The sequence below is a fragment of the Hakea prostrata genome, chromosome 9 (assembly GCF_041222555.1).
Source record: "Hakea prostrata isolate BN-2017 chromosome 9, UWA_Hpros_2, whole genome shotgun sequence".
NCBI classification, from domain to species: Eukaryota; Viridiplantae; Streptophyta; class Magnoliopsida; order Proteales; family Proteaceae; genus Hakea; species Hakea prostrata.
The window spans coordinates 18,687,422-18,706,510 of NC_142608.1; the positions used below are offsets into that span (position 1 = coordinate 18,687,422).

The 19,089-nt window shown below is 39.0% G+C and overlaps 1 protein-coding gene across 1 annotated transcript; it reads right to left on the reverse strand.

The window, feature by feature from the left end:
* Positions 1-381: 381 nt before the first annotated feature.
* On the reverse strand, positions 382-1,302 carry LOC149004921 (protein DMP4-like). Its single transcript, XM_089169336.1, has one exon. The coding sequence runs from the start codon at positions 1,052-1,054 to the stop codon at positions 437-439; it is 618 nt and encodes a 205-aa protein (XP_089025462.1). The 5' UTR covers positions 1,055-1,302; the 3' UTR covers positions 382-436.
* Between the last annotated feature and the right edge of the window lie 17,787 nt (positions 1,303-19,089).

Sequence of the window (19,089 nt, forward strand, 5' to 3'; positions counted from 1 at the left end):
AGCTAAATGGTTTTATCCGAAATGTCTATTTATCGATTGCCTGTTATGTATTAGATCTTGCATTAGGCAGCATGAGATATTGGGGGTATTTTGCTTTCAATTTGTTAGCTCTTAAGTGGAATTAGTTAGAAGGTAAAATACCTTAAGTTATTCTTTGTTTTCTAATTTACTAGTCTGAGATGATGCTACCAACATGGTTACAAGTTACATCTAGTGGTGGCATGGCCAATGAAGTATGAAGCCTCCCATGAAACATTACAATGATGTTTTGTTAGTGTTAGTGTTTTTGCTGAGCTTTACTGCAGAAGATTAGGATGATCTCATGCTAATTTAAGAAGATATATTGCTGCAACTCCAAATTTTTATTTTGAATTATGGTGATGCAAGTGAATCAGGTGAGTACAGAAACAGAGGAAAAATGAAATCAACATAGAGATTAGTGAGGAGAGAGAGGGAAGCCAACTCCATGACGAGTGGTAGGGAAGGTGATGAATAGTGCGCTGCCAAAGACACCGATTCCAACAGGAAGTGCCGTGAGGAGTTCCATTGTCTTCTGAGATGGCGCTGGATAGAAACAATTCACCACATTTGCATCGAACAGTGCGACAGCAGCAAAAACCAGTAGTGACATGAAGGCGTGCAAGAAATCAATGAACTTGAGGCGAAATTGTTTAGCCTCCTCAGGAGGAATGGTTGCAGACCCATCGACGACCCACAATCCTTTTAAGGTTGCTATTCCATAGTGAACTGCTCCTTTGTCATCCCTGAAGCTATCTGTGAAGGATGATATGAAGCATGAGAGTCCACAGAAGATCACAAGGCCTGTTGTCATGTATTTGCTGACGTCGTCACACTGGCCTTGATTACTAAAGATGGGAGATAGAAGTTGGAAGCCAAGCACTGTCCCTGTGGGTAGGAGATTGGCCAAATGTGCTGTGCTTCGAAATGTCTGGCTAATGGCATTCTGTATGAAGTTAGTCTGATTTGTACGAACTCTTGGATCTCTCAGGAGAGGCTGGTGTTCTTGATCATGACCTCTGGATTCTTCATCCATTATACTGTTCCTCTTCTCTGATCACTGTCGGTCCAGGTTTTTTAGAAAGATTTCTAATGGAATTGGGAGATAAAGAGTAATTGATATTACATATATAAGTAATCAAATAGGTATGAATTGAGTGAAGGACAAGGGAAGAAGATGGGGTTAAAGTGATAATTCAAAAGCTGGAAGAAGCAACTTTCAGTGATTCTGGTTTGTGGGAAAAGAAGTGGCCAAGGAAAGATTTCATGTTTTGTTGTTTATTTTGCTTAAAGGCTCTCGCAACCTTTACAAAACCAAGATTTTAAAGCGTCCAAGACAGATTTTGGTTGGATAGCAAAGTTTTCCGGTTGAAGTTGGAGCACTCAGTTTGTTGCGTGTTGGGATGTTAGAGCCTTAAGTGGGTTTTTATAATTAGAAGGCAAAGTTTTCTGAAACTTGGAAGCCATTTGCAGGAAGAGTAGAGTGTAGTGATCAAGCTGCATTGGGGAATCTTGAAAGGCAAAACACAAGATCAAGCCGTGAGAAACTACTGTTGCTTCTATTGGGAAGAATAAGACAGGGTACCAATTACCAAACCAACAAGCAAAGAAACGGGCGCACGCAGAGGCTCAGTGGATTTTTTAGCATGATACACTAAGGGTAAAAATGAAAACCACTTTTGTAGATTGTAATTTCTATGCATCACTTCGATTTTTTTTTGTTGAAGCAGTCCGATTTGTGCCACGTATACCAATTTGTTTAACGTAGGAAGGGTGGGATATATTTGTAAAATAATCATCGATTCCATTTAAAAGTCTTGAATAAAATTTTTTCGGTGCGGGTAGTCAATCTGGCATATCAACCCTCTTCTTTTATGGGTGTTGCGGTTGATAGCACACACTAACGGAAGTAAGTATACTTTAGCTTGAATTCTCTTTTTTATTTTTTATTTTAAACAATCACGAGTTTTAAAATTCTATATTTACAAAATCAAGGAAATGGAGAAGAGGAACGGGGTTCGCGGATGAGGTCTGATTTTTGGAATTATCCAAGAGTTCTCCATGCTCGATAGGAATGGAGAGATTTTCGGTAATTTGAGTTTGAGCCAAAGGTATAATTTTGTAAAGCTAGAATTTTAAAATCTGTGAACATTAACAGAAAAAAGCTAAATTACGAATATGCGTGTCAGATAAAAATTGATATACGTGGCGCAAATTTGGCTGTGTGGCTGAAAATCGTGCCATTGCGAAAAATCTATCACTTAGGCGCATGGGGTTGTGATAACTAAAAATTAAGATTTGTTTTCATGACATCTACTTAAAACATGGACCTTAATTATTGGCTCTAGAAATTTTTTTACCGTTCACTTAAACTGTAAAAATTTCAAATTGCTCATTTTTTCTTTTCTTTTCTTTTTTTTTAAATTTCAAATTACTCATTATTAACTTTTTAAGTTTTGACCGGTAGTTTTTCAAATTTAAGTGGGCAACTAAGCAAAATACTTTCTGTTTGTCAAATCATTAAAATGCTCTCTTATTCATTTAAGTGACCCAATCCCTAGGTGGGTGAAGGAAGATCCTATACTTTATCGAAAATCCCACTACTGTCTGCAACCACCATTGCCCCTCCCCTCCTGGCAATGTTCCTGCCCTCACTGGTGTCAGGATTTTTGTTGTTGCGCGTGTGAAGCACAAAAAGACAAGGAAAAAGAAACTACCAAGCAAATTCCTCATTTCCTCCAAAAATGAAAGTGAAATCAAGAGGAACCCAATAATAAAACTATTGTACTAGGTTTGAGAACCTCATTCAAAGTCTAAAAAGTTCTTTAACTAATCAATCACTGAACTTGCGGCTGGCCACTAGTCCTATGGGTTGTGTTTCAGTGCTGTGCAATTAATGTGCAAAACAACACTGAGCTACCTATGGTCGGGATTCAAAGTGGTGGTTGAAATTCAATCTTGACCACAACTTTTGATCCTTACCATTTGCAAATTAGTGTTGTGCATTAATTGCGCAACACTAAAGCCAAACACTGGATTACCAGCCTTAACACCCTATTGACCAAGCACCTTCCTCAGTTAATTGTTACTTGAGGAGCACGTTGTGATCGTATACGTGACTATCTCAGTTAATCATTACTTGAGGAGCACGCTGTGATCGTATGCAAGACTATGATTGAGAAATGCATGAGTAAAGCAAGGAAGAGACACTCATTTGATGACGGAGTTCGGTCCTAAAACCTACGTCTCCAAGACTCAGGACTGAGTCCAATCCAATATGAGAATCGTTTGAAATAAACTTACAGATCTAGGAAGAAATAATGCACATAAATGGTAATCAAAGAGAACCGAAGAACGCCTTTGATAGCCTTCGATTGCACACCGAATCGCCAGAGATTCCTTCGAGTTGCAGCGGCAAACACCACCTCCGGAGCAAGATCGCAAGAACAGGGAAAACACGGTGGAACAAAACAGAGGAGAAAACCCTCATTCGAACCCACAAATTTGATTTCGCATACATCTGATCTAAACCAACCAGCCCATAAACATATATATATCATGAACCAAACTGGTTCAATAGAAATGGCTCACCTGAACCAAACTGGAAAAGACAGATTAACCTTTACAAATCTCCCCCTTAATTTGTAAGCATAAAATTCCCATAAAGAGATTGGACTACAACCCTCATCGTCCAAGTGTTCCTTCAAGACAAAAAAAGAAAAGAAACCAATAGTACAAAGCAAATACAAATATGCAAAATATCTAAACACATGCAACTAACATGCAACAACAAAGGACTCCTTGCAAGCACACCATGCAACAGGTAGAGAAGCCCTAAACTACAACTCACAATGTCCACAACTCAAACCAAACAACCATGGAGAGTAAACATGCACAAACTAGGCATACATCTCATAGTATAGAAAAGAAAAAAAAATGAACAAGAGCTGTAAAAATTGGGCAGCATATCCCCTAAAAATGCAACATATGCAAAACCTGATAAAACAGAAAAGACCACAAGACACACACCACAACCTAAAAGAACAAGTAGTATACAACTTAAGACTACAGAAAATATATAAAACTAAGAAATAACATCACCAATTCCCAACAAATCAAGACAATATAAAAACTTGGAAAGAGGCAATGCCTTAGTACCACAATCTGCAGGATTATGCTTAGTACTTACTTTTTCAATCAAAAGCACACCATTGGTTATTTTCTCTCTAAGGAAGATGTACTTAATATCAATGTGTTTGGTCTTATCATGATAAAGTGGGGTTTTACACAAGAAAATAACACTTTGATTATTAACAAATACAATAGGCTTATTCTTTAAAACACCTAATTTACATAATAAGCCATTTAACCATATGCACTCTTTCACACATTCAGATGCAGCAACAAACTCAGCCTCAGTAGTAGACAAAGCAACTACAGGCTGTTGTTGCACATTCCAATTGATGCAATTACCAGATAACATGAATAAATAAGAAGATAATGATTTCCTGTTATCTTTATTACTAGCATAATCAGAGTTAGTATATCCTTCAAGAATTAGGTCATCAGATGAGCATTTGAACACAAGATCTTTATGAATAGTACCTCTAAAATACCTCAAGTGCCACTTGAGAGCAAGCCAGTGCTCCTTACTAGGATTGGACATAAATCTACTCAATACACTAGCAACATGAGCAATGTCAGGTCTAGTACATATCATAAGATATATAAGAGAATCTAAAAGACTAGTGTAAGGGACTTTGGACATTTCATTTTTTTTCAAAACTATTTTTAGGACAATGATCATTTGAAAGTTTAAAATGTGCAGTTAAAGAAACATTAACTGGTCTACAATTCAACATATTAAATTTCTCAAGGACCTTTAGCAAATATAAACTTTGACAAACAAACATTGTATCATCCTCCTTACTCCTATAAATTTTAGTCCCCAATAGCTTCTTGGCTGTCCCAAACTCCTTCATTTCAAATTCAGACTTTAACTTGTTTTTTATATCTTCAATAAGACTGGAATCAACACAAGCAATCAAAATATCATCTACATAAAGTATGAGATACAAAGTAACAGAGTCTGAAATGAGAAAATAGAGGCAACTGTCATAAACACTTTTCGTAAAACCAACAATCAAAACAAATGAGTCAAACCGTTTGTTCCATTTCCTAGGGGCTTGTTTGAGTCCATAGAGGGATTTTTTCAACAAGCAAGCTTGAGTCTCATCTCTTGCTTCCAAGATGCCTAAAGGAGAATGCATATAAATCCTTTCTTCTAAATTACCATGATGAAAGGTAGTTTTGACGTCCATTTTCTCTATTGTCATTTTTGCCTGAACAACTAAGGACAACACCTACCTTATAGTCTTATACTTGGGAAACAGGGGAAAAGATTTCATCGTATCCACCCCTTCTCTCTGGACAAAACCTTTAGCAACTAGTCTGGCCTTATACCTCTTGGAGTTATTCACCCCATCATCTTTAATTTTAAATATCTACTTGCAAGGTAACAGCCTTTGGTCTTTGGGCCTATCAACTAGCTCCCAAACTTGATTTTTATTCAATGACTCCAACTCCTCATTTATGGATTGAATCCATAAATCCTTATCCTTGGAATCTAAAGCTTCCTCATAGGAACTAGGTTCACTAGACCCAAACTCAGAAACTAAATCATCAGTCTCAAGGGCAAAATTTGCTAAATAACTCTTAGGTGGCTTAACCTCTCTCCTCACTCTATCCCTTGCCAGTTGGTAACTACTCAAACCAAGAGCCCCACCCACCTCTCCAGTGGAAGTCATAGGAGAGGGCATTGGTCCAGTATCAATGTCAAGAACCACAACCACATGCTCATTATTACTAGAGTTGGGTTGGGGGAAGTCAATGGTTCTTTAGGTTCATGATAATCACTAGTCTAAACAGGATTAAAAGAAATATCAACTTGCTCTAAGTCAAATTGAGTGAAGTCAATCAATCTTTGGTCAAGCGGATTAAGATTGGTATTGTCAATAGACAGGGAAGGGACTACACTCTCTCTAAAGAAAACATCCATACTCACAAAGGTCTTTACACCAGGTATAGATTTGTCCCACAACTTATAGCCTTTAACACCCTCAGGATAACCCAAAAATATACACTTCTTACTCCTAGATTTCAACTTGCCAATGCTTTGATGAGCAAATGGCTCACAGCCAAACACCCTAAGGTAGTCTAACTTGGGGGGGGGGGGGGGGGCTTCCCCCACCACATCTCCTCAGGAGTTTTAGAACCTAAGGTCACAGAAGGGCATCTATTAAACAAGTGAACAGCTATAGTCACAACATCACCCCAAAACCCCTTGGGAACTCCAAAACTAATAAGCACGCATCTAGTTTTATTTAGGATAGTCATATTCATTCTTTCAGCAATGCCATTTTGTTGAGGGGTAACTTTAACAATTATATGCCTTTGAATACCTTTGTCTTTACAAAACCCATTGAACACTTCATTTACAAATTCTAACCCATTATCAGTTTTTGAAGTCTTGACATTCTTTCCACTCAGATTTTCAACTAAAGCAACCCATTCCTTAAAGCTAACAAATGTTTCATCCTTGGACTTCAATAAGAAAATCCAAGTCCTTTTAAAGTAGTCATCAACTAGGGATAGAAAATAGGAGTCACCTCCATAAGACATGACCGATGCTGATTCCCACAAATTAGCATGAATATATTCCAATATAACACAGGATAAGTGGGATCCAACCCCAAAGCTCAACCTGTGTTGCTTACTTAGGATGCATGACTCACAAAACTCTAAATTTTCAATTTTATCCTTGCCAAATAGGCCTTGTTTCTTTAGAGCTTGTCGACCTTTATTACTAATGTGTCCCAACCTAGAATGCCACACACTAGTACTGGTTGACTCACTGGACAAACAACAAATGCTAGAGACACCATCAAAGTATGTACTGCCATCAAACACATACAAACTAGACTGAGATTTACCTTTCAAATATGCATGTGAGTCTTTAAAAATTGTAAGAATACCCCTATAAATATTTGTATCAAATCCAGCACTATCAATGCTACTTATTGAAATCAAGTTCCTCTTTAAATCAGTACCTTACATCATGCAATGTGAAAACAGACTTAGTGTGAGTGAACAATTTAATTGTGCCAATGCCAATCACATCACAGACAACATTGTTTCCCATCATAACTTTAGCATTTTCTATCTCGGTCAAGTGTGTAAACCAATGTAAATGAGGGCATATGGTAAGTACAACCAGAATCAATAATCCATCCATCATGCCTATCATTATTAGAAATAGTTAGCACTTCACAAATATCTTCACACACATTTGCTTGACCATTACTAGAAGTAGGATATCAGAATTAGATGTCTCATTTCTTTCAATTTTCTTTTGTATGCAAAACAATTTTTCTTAAAGTGACCCACTTTCTTACAGTAAAAGCATCTCTTGGTGCTAGAGTCAGATCTATTATTCCCATTGTTATTGGTATGATTGTCATTTCCCTTCCCTTCCCCTTGGGTTTCCCTTGTTTGTAAGAACCCTTGCCCTTAACAAATAGATTTCCCCCACTTCCCTTAGATTTACTAGAAGCCAACAACTTTGACTCTCTATTCTTTAAAACATCAATACATTGGTCAAGGGTAATATTTTGACAAGCATATTTAATAGAATTTTTAACAACAAGATAATCATTATGAAAGGAATTTAACAAGATGATAGACAAGTCTTGGTGATCATCTTATTTACTCTTCTCCCCAGTGCTGGCCAAATCTTGAACTAATTTCTTAAACATACCTAGATTTTGGTCTAGACTAATAGTAGGATCCATTTTGAAGCCATACAATCTTTCCTTCAAGTAAATCCTGTTACCCATTCTTTTTTTGATAAATTTGTTCAAGTTTTGTCCACACTTTAATGGGGGTGTTATCCTCTTCATCTAGGCACCTAATAAAACCATTAGTGATGTTCCAAAACATGCAACCAATTGCATTCTCCATCACCTTAGTCCTCAATACATGGTCTATGCTTTCAAAGAAAGCATCAGGATCATCAATTGCCCTCAGAAGTCTTTGTTGGATCATAAGAGCTCTAATCTTCCTCTTCTATATCCCAAAATCCCTGGTCCCATCAAACTTTTCTATGTCTACCTTGGAACTCTCCTCATTGGAGCTCCCAAATTTAGGTACTTAGGGTTTTCACCCAGACTTACAGCTCTACTAGAGCTTGTGGTAACCACACTGGGAGGAGAATCCTCCCTAGGCAGACACAATTCCTTACTTAACTCCACTTTTACACCAGCAAGTCTCACAAATCAGTATATACAAGAAAAAAAAATACAAGTATACTGATATAAACAATTCTGAAAAATAATTAAAAAATTAATCTAACAAAAAAATGTTGGCTATGCATGTTCACTTTACAACAGCATCGAATTATACACAATTGTTAACACATCACGGCCAATAAATACCAAATAAAGTGCTTGGCTAACAACAGTGAATAGGTAATGCAAACATATATCAGATTTCTAGTACATCTCATACCCAATGATTAATTCAATAATTAATTAAACAGAATACAATCCCATAAATAGGCTCATACCATTACCGAATCAAATTAGGTCATAACAGAGAACCCGAATACCAATCTGGTAAACTATAGAAGCATTAATGAACAAAATTTGAACAATAAACAAACCTAGTATTCCATATGAGATTAAACAAACCAAATTAAGAAGAAATCAAACAAGAACCCTAATTCGGTTCCATCAAAAGTCTCCGCAACAGGCTTTGATGCCAAATTGTGATCATATACGTGACTATGATTGAGAAATGCATGAGTAAAGCATGGAAGAGACACTTGTTTGATGACGGAGTTCGGTCCTAAGACCTACATCTCTAGGACTCAGGACTAAGTCAAATCCAATATGAGAATCGTTTGAAATAAACTTACAGATCTAGGAAGAAATAATGCACTGAAAGGGTATCAAAGAGAATCGAAGAACATCTCTGATAGCCTTCAATTGCATACCAAATCGCCGGAGATTCCTTGGAGTTGCAGCAGCAAACACCATCTCCGGAGAAAGATCGCAAGAACAGGGAAAACACGGTGGAACAGAATAGAGGAGAAAACCCTCATTCGAACCCACAAATATGATTCCGCATACATCTGATCTAAACCAACCAACCAGCCCATAAACATATATACATCATGAACCAAATAGGTTCAATAGAAGTGGCTCACTCGAACCAAACCGGAAAAGACAGATTAACCCTTACACACGCAAAGAAAAAATCTTCGAGTGTTTGTTGCATGGAGAGTGCAACTTTTCGGCAAAGTTTGCCGTTTCGCCCTCTGGCGGAACCTGAGAAGCATCAAACTTCGTCAAATTTTAGCTGATATTTGCCCTCTAATATCACTGTAGGTGACATGAAAGGTGAAACTTCAAGTTTATAGAGATGGATTTTTGAGTCCGATTACCAAGTGGAAGGAGAGAAGAGGGATCAGTCAGTCAAGGACTGGGAAAATGGGAGAAATGCATCTAATAGAGATGTTGCCCATCATTTAGAGAAAGCTCAGTAGTCGCCAGTGGGTACCATATTATCTCTCGATGGTGACGGCGATGAAGCAACATCAGCACCACTAACAGTGTTTGCAAAATGCAAATTCACCTCTGATAAATGCCAGCAAGGGTTGAGGCAGCAACAAAAATAGATCTCAAGTTCTACGAAGTCTTCAGAATTTCCGCCTATTGATTTTTCCGGCGATTTTTGTGAATATCAATTTCGGTCAGCTTTTTAATTCGGTAGTATCCAAACCGGCCTAAAATTTCCAAATTTCGGATGACATTCGGTGATTTGTTTTACACTGCTTGCATTGTTCTTCATGAGCCAGCTTGATTTTATCTCGTGTCTTCGTCATTTACTGTATATGGAGAATGTGGAGGGTCAAATTTGGAGAAGCATGATTCAATGTTCCTTAGTTCTTCCAACCGGTGGGTTTCACATGGACCCTCATTTAATGCTGCTCATAGATGTGAAGGGTCTTTCAATCTCATCCGTTCATCCCATTTAATATTGTCCATTGATTCGAACATTTAAGTTGCTCTTTCTTCCACTATAAGTTCTGCAACTAAAGAGAGAGATGACTAGATGAGTGTGCGCGAAGAGGTTTCTGGAGTTCTAGGGTTTGGGCTGCATGCATATCTCCGCCTGGACATTTCTTTCTTACCTTCCTCCTCTCCTGAGTCTACTGCTGTATCTTTTCCATCTCTCTTCTCTTTCTATTACTTCAGTGGGTGTCATGTAAGAGCTGTTTATTATGCTCCTGCAATCGGGTCACATTTGACTTGAAGCAGCAGATTGTGATTCAGCAATCTTTGGCTGGATGGTACTATTTTCAATCGTGATATGGGTTTTTCTGTTAGAAATCAGAATATGGGCAGCAAGTATAAGACTATAGAATAGATGAAATAGAACTTATCTGATATCCTTGTCTTTGTTGAAGTTGAAGAAGAAATCGGTAACATCACTATGCATACGTATGTCATCAAGAATACAATACAATACAATAACAAGAAGAAGAACTCGAACACGGTGAGTTGAGGCGTACATATTAGTACTTTTCCTTAAGGTATTTGAACGCCTCCTATAGTGCAGACTGGGTTTGACCATGGCATCCTCACCTTTAAGATATAACAACTCCTTAGTTCCAATGTCATGCACTCCAATGGAATCTACTTGCAAAGAACGTCCGAAGGTAATACTCACAAACTCGTCAAAAACACTCACACCTTGATTGAAAACCAAGAGACTAATATTGGCGTTAAAACTGTTAGAGTTACTAGGGATCAACTCCTCTCTTTATATAGAAGAGGAAGAGACACCTATAAGGGTATCTCTAAAATGTACCTCCCATATCATGTCTTTTCCCTTAAGTCTTGTTTGTTAGCCATTCAAACAAGACTTTCCATAGACTACCCATTGGCTATTTAGGTATCTAACAGGGAATAACATTACCTCTAACCCTTCATTGTAAAAACACAAAAAATATTTTGAATCTTATAATTTAACCATAAATTTAAAATTCCAACATTTTCTCCCTGAAATTTCGCTTGCATGTCTTAGAGCATGCACTCGTAGCTACTTGCTGGCAATCGGAGGAAGTTCTTGTTATTATCACCGATAGGAGCTGGCGTTGCATGCTGATTTTGTGACTTGCATATTTGGTGATAGATTGATTGATGTTTTGCTCTCTTCTTTTATCAATTTGCAAGTGGGAATTCAAAAAGAGCTTACCGAAAGCGGGGGAACGTTACACGATGTCTGGCTACTTCTCTTGTGCTGCTGCATTTAAACCTTAACTGTACCTGTGATGTATCTCTTTCGTTTCCTGTTTGCGTGCATGGTAAACCTGCTCCCTATGTGTGTTGCTGCTCAATGTGGATTCGTGAGGTAGGGGCGGTGCATGTGACAATTCTAGTGTGTTGGTCTTTCGATGATGGTCGGATCTTTCTTCTGCTTCCTATTTATTCTCTATTGGTACTAGTTTGTGTACACTTTTTCGAGTGGATTCAAAGTCAGGGGTTGTTATGGGTATTTGGCTCATACCTCTAGGTCCAGGGGAACCAACCCAACCAATGCCTTGGTTCAGTCCTGGTTCATTAAAAATCCTGGTTTTCTGGTAAGGCACTTGCCGGTAGGCATTTCTCGGCAACAGGAGGTTGCTGAGACGAGCGCCTTTTATATGGCAGCCAGCTGTCCCAAGAAGCTTCTCAGCAGACCTCTGGAGCAGTGTTAGACGTGCTACTTCTCAGGAAAAGTAACATTACCAGAAAACTCTGCACATGTCTCTCAATCGTCAATCCTCGCATGAATTTTAGCATTGAATGCTCTGAGTTTCGTTAGATGCGCATGGACAACTAAGAAGCTTCTTATTCGTCCGCCACTTACTCGAGTACCACATCCTATCGTTTTGCCTGCCAAAAGGCATTTTTTGCTGTCACATCAACGTCCTTGATGGCTTGACCTCTTATTCAGTGGGATTATGTATAGCTGTAAAAGCTTCTTGGGCAAGATCGAGGTGTAGCTTGTTGATCAAGCCATGCCCTTAGACGATTACCATGCTCCTTTCAAAATCCATTGATCCGACGGTTGAACAACATCTTCACTATCACTGAGGTATGAAGATAATAAATATGGGAACACTCAAGACAAAAGGTAGGTCTTCCAAGAGCATTAACTTTGGTTAATAACTCTCAGACAAACGATCCGAGAAGACATTCTCTTTGTCTTCAGAGAGCATTTACTTCATCTTATAAGGATTCATGTTCATCAAGATTTGACTTAATCATTGGAGGTAGCTTCCCGTCCTCATAGGTGGCCCACTCTCACTTTCCTTGTTTCTTTCAGGAACCTAGGACTAGGTTCACTCTAAGAACTAACCAAGTGGGTCGAAGTCAGGTTTGGCGCTGTCTGTGGGAAACGCTAGCAAAAAGCCATCAGTAGCTTTTCCATCAAAAAAATCTTAAAAAAAAAAAGATGGCTGGAGAAAACTCAAGGGATCGTGGTTCTAAGTCTCAGGAAAACCCCCGTGCCAAGAAGAAGGGGGCTAGCCGAAGGGGAGGAACCTCAAAAGATACACAGGCCCTTGTGGAATGTGAGCGTCAGCAATATATTGTTGAGTTGCCTGCTAAGCTCCCTCCCTAGGGAATCACAACCCACTTCCACTCCAGATCCTATACAATGGGTGGATCTGCAACATAAATGTTTGAAATGATGGGTTCCTTCTTGTCAATGGTGAACTAATGGAGTCAGCTTCTACCTTCCTCCATTCCAGCTATTGTTTTGTCTAGAACTACGAATCCCTCCCCTGTCAATCTTAATGACAGGGCCTAGGGAGATGAAGCAAACACACTTCATGCTCACCAGGCAAAACATAAAGGCAAGGGAAAGGCCAAGGCTATGGGTGAAGATGGAAATAGATCTATCTTTGACAGATTAGGGACTTATGCAGATAGACACTCTTTTCCTGGAGATGGGACAAAGCTACCCCAAACTTCGAAGCCTAGAAGAGTGTTGAAGGAGTGTGTGGTTGAATCCAAGGGGCCATACTTGGATGATAGGGTCTCCAAAGCTTCTGCATCTATTCATGATGAGATCCTATACCGACAAGTCCAGGACATGAATGAATGTCTATTTCAGTTAGACAAAAAGGTTCCTGATGAAGTTCAACTTGTACTGAGTCAGGATCCCTTTGTACCTGAGATAATGGCAGCTCCTTTACCGGTAGGCTTTCGTACCCCTACTTTTACATCTTATAATGGGACCATGGATCCTATGGCGCACATCAGCCACTTCATGTCAATCATGACTATGTACGCGGGAGGATACCCCATCAAGTGCAGATGCTTTCCGGCATCATTAACTGACCAGCCATGATCTGGTTCTCTTGGCTACCTAGGCACTCCATTCATAACTTTACTAAGTTGGGGTATGCCTTTGTGACAACATTTAAAAGTGGAATCAAGAAGAATAAGACAGAGGACAACTTGCCGGCTCTCAAGCAAGGGCGTTCAGAGTCTATCCATGACTTCATCACTCGCTTCAACATCTCCATCCTTATCAAGATCTGGATGATAAAGTGTCTTTCACAGCCTTCAAAAGAGTTGTGACTAATGAAAAGTTGATTACGTCTATTGTTGTGGACTTGGGGTATGAAATGGCCACAGTGGAAGAGGTCTTGGAGACAAACGGCAGTCACTATAGGGATCAGGATAGACCTATTGTTCGAAAGACCCTTGAGATGAGTTCTAAGCCAAGCTTCCCAAAGAAGGACCCAAAGCCTAGGCAAGAATGGCGTGGCAAGCTTGTGATGGAGGAGGATGAAGAAGCATTTATTCCTCTCAATAAGTCACAATTTGCAGTCTTGATGCAGATCCGAGACTCTAAAGATTTAGGGTTGTTAAAACCCCCTGGAAGGCTACATGCACACTGTCACATCCACCCAGCCGGTACCCTATCTGGAATACCCGAGTGTGTGATCCAGAACCCTGAAGATCAAGTTTAGGAATGATCATATCCACTTAGCACAATAATATAATCAAAAGCAAGAACAAATCATTGTATTCAAGTAATTTAATAATAAAAGTCAAGAAAAGATCTCATAAGGATCACAAAAGAACATCAGAGTGCAGAAAATGATACCAATCAAGTGTAGAGTGAGGCGAAAATCAAAAAAAGTGGATAAAAAATAAAGATTACAACTGGTTCCCAAAATAAAAGGGAAACAAAACAAAACTAACGTCTCATCAAATCTATAAAGATAAAAAAAGAGAGGAGAAGAGATGATGTCCCATCGCTGGCACACAAGTGCAAGAGTCGAACTAATCCTGATAAGCTTCAGTCTGCACTGGTAGTCTTCACCGTCGTAGTCACCATAGCTAGTACCTTGAGTATCGTAAGAGTCATCAACTTGGTCTTCATAGTATTGACCATCATGATCAACAGTACCTATAGGTAAGTTTAACAAAAGATGTTGTAAAAAGGAGTGAGTTCAAAAGAACTCAACAAGTAGACAATCACAATAAACATCTTCACACACATTCCAAGGCAAACATAAATGCAATGACATGAAACAATATGTGCAAGTATGCTTCTAACTCTATATATGTATGCTAGTCTCTATTGGCAGACACGCTTTAAGTCATAGCACCAAACTCCTCTGGGTGGGTCTCAAATCACTCTACCTCAGCCTTCTCGGCATCTTGGGTTCTTCGTTTGGTAAATGGGTCTTGAAACCTTCCCGGACATTCTTGGTTGAGGTTTAAGTCAACACTCTCTCACATCACCGTTTGGCCTAGGTACTGGCGCGTGTACATGGATAATCTTAGACCACCGCAAGTCATCTACTGAGTCACATTTACTTAGGGTTAGATACGTCCATTTCTCGCTTCCCGCAATCCTTTTGGTACCTTTCCCACTAGTGTAACCGTCTCCTTCCCAGCTATGTAGACTCTTAACCCTATTGGTAAGCTACATCAAGTTAACAGGAAGTTCCCATATCTTCTCATGGATCATTTCACTGATCTTGATGTCCAAGGGCCCATGTTCCACTTCTGCAACCGTACCAATGACTGGCCCCCACAATGTGATCTATGTCCTATCATGGATCATTTCATCGGTTTTGAGCGCCCACAAATCCCCATTGCTTCCATGGGTCACTCGGTCTCAATTTCCCTACCAATAGGGTCAGATATGATAAGGGTTTACCTAGCCAAACACTTCTACACCAATCCTAGGTATGTCAACTAGTAATCAGGGAAAGTGCCAAGGGGCACCATAGGAATGCGTCCCATACCACCTCCACTGATGTCCAATGACAGAAACGCCAAAAGGGCATTCCCCATTCACCAACCAAAACCTAGGCATTCACATCACATCATGTTTTCATACATATCATAATCAAGTCCAAATCACATTCAGCATCATTCATGATTCATTCCAATATGTAAATTGCAATATGAATATATTATTGTAATTGCAGAAGTAATGTGATGTAATGAAAGTAAAACAACAGTAGCTGAATCATACATTCGAATCACATCATAACAAGGTATGTAAATATGCATATGGTGAGTAAAGTTCTCACCTTGTATTTGACTTCATAAACTTCGAGATAGAGATCAATGGGCAAGTCCAAGATCACCAAAATAACCCTAAACAAGCATGTATTGAACATATGGAACAAACCCTAACAATCGGAGACAAAACGGAAGCAAAATAAAGCAAATTTGAGGTCACTGACTTTGTTGGTCAATTGTTTGGCAGCCTGACCTAGTCGACCAATGGAACAGTACAGGGCAGAAAACCCTAAATCGGTCATAACGTCTTCGTTTGAAGTCTGATTGCTCTAAAATTCGAAGGGGAGTTCCCCAAAAACATACTAAGACTATCTATGAAGGTCTAGGCATCAAACATGGTCAAAAGAATAGGTTTTCAATTGAATCATACAATTAGGGTTTTACCAACTAGAATTCGTGTATCCCACGGGAAGACTAGGGAGAATCTTTATTCTCCCTAGGTAAAGAGAAATTAGTCTTTCAGAATAAAGAATGGCGTTGGGAAGGGATAGCAATGAGAGAAAACAAGGTTTCAAATAAAATCAAAGGAAACAATTCTAATCACACAATTAGGGTTTTACCAACTAGAATCTGTGTATCCCACGTGAAGACTAGTGTGAAACCCAACCCTAACCTTGACCTGGAAACCCTGTTGTTTGTAGGTCTGATAACCCAAAGTAAAGCAAGAAGTCAGCTATGGGCCATTCCAGTGGAAGACTTGGTGGCTAGCTTGGAATCCATGAGTGTTGATGTCAGTGTTCCATTTATGGAAAGTGCACCCTAATGAAGATGAAATTAGTTGATAGATTTGGAGTACTCTCTGGCTTGGTTCGAAGGCATTTCTACCTACTAGGTAAGTCACTTATTGTTTGTGCAAAACCCCTTTATGATTGGATTTGATCTGAGCCTTCATTTCCCTGTTTTAGACTTGCTGTTCTGATTGGTCGACTCATTGGTCGACTGGACCAGTCGACCAATCCAATCGACCAGTGGGATCTGATTTTGCTAATTAGGTCTTTGCTTGCTCTATTTAAGTCCAATCATGAGGCTACTTCGTATTTTCTGCCTCCAAACTCTTTGGAATGTACCAGAGCCCCCTGCAAGTCGTCTCCCTTGCATCCTTGGTGATTATCTTGACGGATCTTCGTCAAAACTCGTGCTTTTACACAAAAAGGTATGTGATCATCCTCTTCTATGTTTCATCTTTGATTCTCCATTATTTTTATTTCCTTTTTTGATTGAGGACAGTAGTAGTGATGTTGTATCTCTGTTGCAACCATCACTGTACTCTTTCCCTCTCTTTTCCTAAGGATCTAAAGCTTGGTGGACGATCTTCATCAAGATCATCACTCGCTTTTGAAGGAAAGCTTGTATTCGTTCTCTTTCCTTATTTAGATTGATGTTCTTCAGTCTTAGATCTAATTTTCTTGAAGATCTATGCATGTTTTTCATGATTCCTTTATCACAAACAGTGATCCATCATCCTATTGTTCTTGTCCATGATTTTTACTATGAATTCTTCAAGAACCATGATTGATCTAATTATGGTAACTTTTTGTTTCCTAATTTGTGACTTGAAGACTTGATATGATTAGAGTTTTGAAGTCCTTTATATACTAGTATACTGTCATAGTAGTTTCCCCCTTGTATAGTACCCTTTGGACCACCAAATTCAGTTTCATATTCTAAAACTCTGATTTTTGAAGGCCACTGTCTCTATTGGTCGACTCATTGGTTGACTGAGGCAGTAGACCAATCCAATCGACCAATGAGTACAACAACCTCATATTTGGTCTGTTTTGGATGTTTTGATATCTTTCCTTTTTAGTATCTTTCTTAATATGTTATATACACTTATTTAGGACTTTCTTCCCAAGTTTAGTCAAGGTCTTACTTGATTCCCTAAGATCCTTTGCAAGTTATATAAGGTAAGGATGGTTATTTCCTTAACTACATAGATTGCATGTTCTAGTTTCTATATTTGAATCTTTGGTTTATTTCCTTAATTAGATTCTTACAATGATATACTACTGATGCAATTATTTTGATTATAGTAGCATTACTTGTTTATATTAAATTGATTCATGTATGATTTACTTACCAAATATATGCAAGTTAGATGTTATTATTGATTTCTTTCCATATAAGAAGTTGCCATATATGTGATATTATGGATTTATGTTTGTGAATGATTATGTATGATTTGGAAAGGGGAGGTGTCCTTTTGACACTTCTGTCCTTGGACAACTACGGGAATATTATGGGATATTTCCGGAGATGCCCTTTGGACACCTTCCTAAACTATTGGATGACATATTTAGGACTGTCTAGTAGTGTTTGGCTAGGATGTCCTGTTATGTCAGACCCTAATCGGAGGGGTATTGAGACCGAACGACCCGTGGTAGCAATGGGAATTCATGGGTGCTCAAGACCCGTAACCAACCCGTGAGAGGACAGGAATCACATTGTGGGGACCATTTATCGGTAGGGTTGCATATGGATAGACTTGGGCTCACGGGCGCTCAAGACCGGTAACCAACTCGTGAGGGGATGTGAGAGCTTCCCATTTACCATATGTGGATGACCTATAGGGTTGATGAGTCCGTAGTCAGGGACCATGAGGACTCTAGTGTGAAGGATGCCGGAAAGGATCCCCAGGGGCGAGGAATGGACGTATCTGGATCTGACTTGATGTAACTAAGTAGGAGACTTGCATTTGGCTAGGCTTTGACCTTGACATGCGCCAGTACTTAGACCAATGGTGATGTGAGAGAGTGGTGACTTAACCCCAACCATGGAATGTCCCGAGGGATGCTGGACCCACTACCAAAAGACGTTGTGTGATGAGACCTTCCTAAAGAAGTACGGTGCTATGACTCAAAGCATGTCTGCCAATAGAGACCAGCATATATAAAGTTAGAATCATATTGCATCATGTGTTTCATATCATATAGCATTTTACTTTGCTTTGAAATCCTACTATTTATGTTGTTATGGATTAACTGCCTTCTTGGGTTTCTTTGAAACTCATTCCTGAGTATCATGACTGCTCATATGAAGAAGCGCAAGGAGAAGAGGCATATCTCCAGGAAGGTGATTGCGGTTACGACAATTACACCAAAGATTCCATGGGTGGTTATGCTGCGTACAATGCTTAGTCCAACCATAGAGTGGAAGCGCCCTTGTGCCATTTTTGAGATTTACACTTATAGAGATGTTGTCTATAAGATTGAGAACAATTTAGTTACTTATTGTGCCTGCTATTGGGATTAGTTTTCATTCCTTTTCCTTTTCTTTTAATACTACTTTCCGCTGGTTGTAGAGTGGGATTCCGCCTCACTTTACTTATTGATTTAGACATTCTGATTGTCTTTCGTACTCTGATTATATATGATTTATTTTTTCCTTATTGGGATCTTTTGTTTATCTT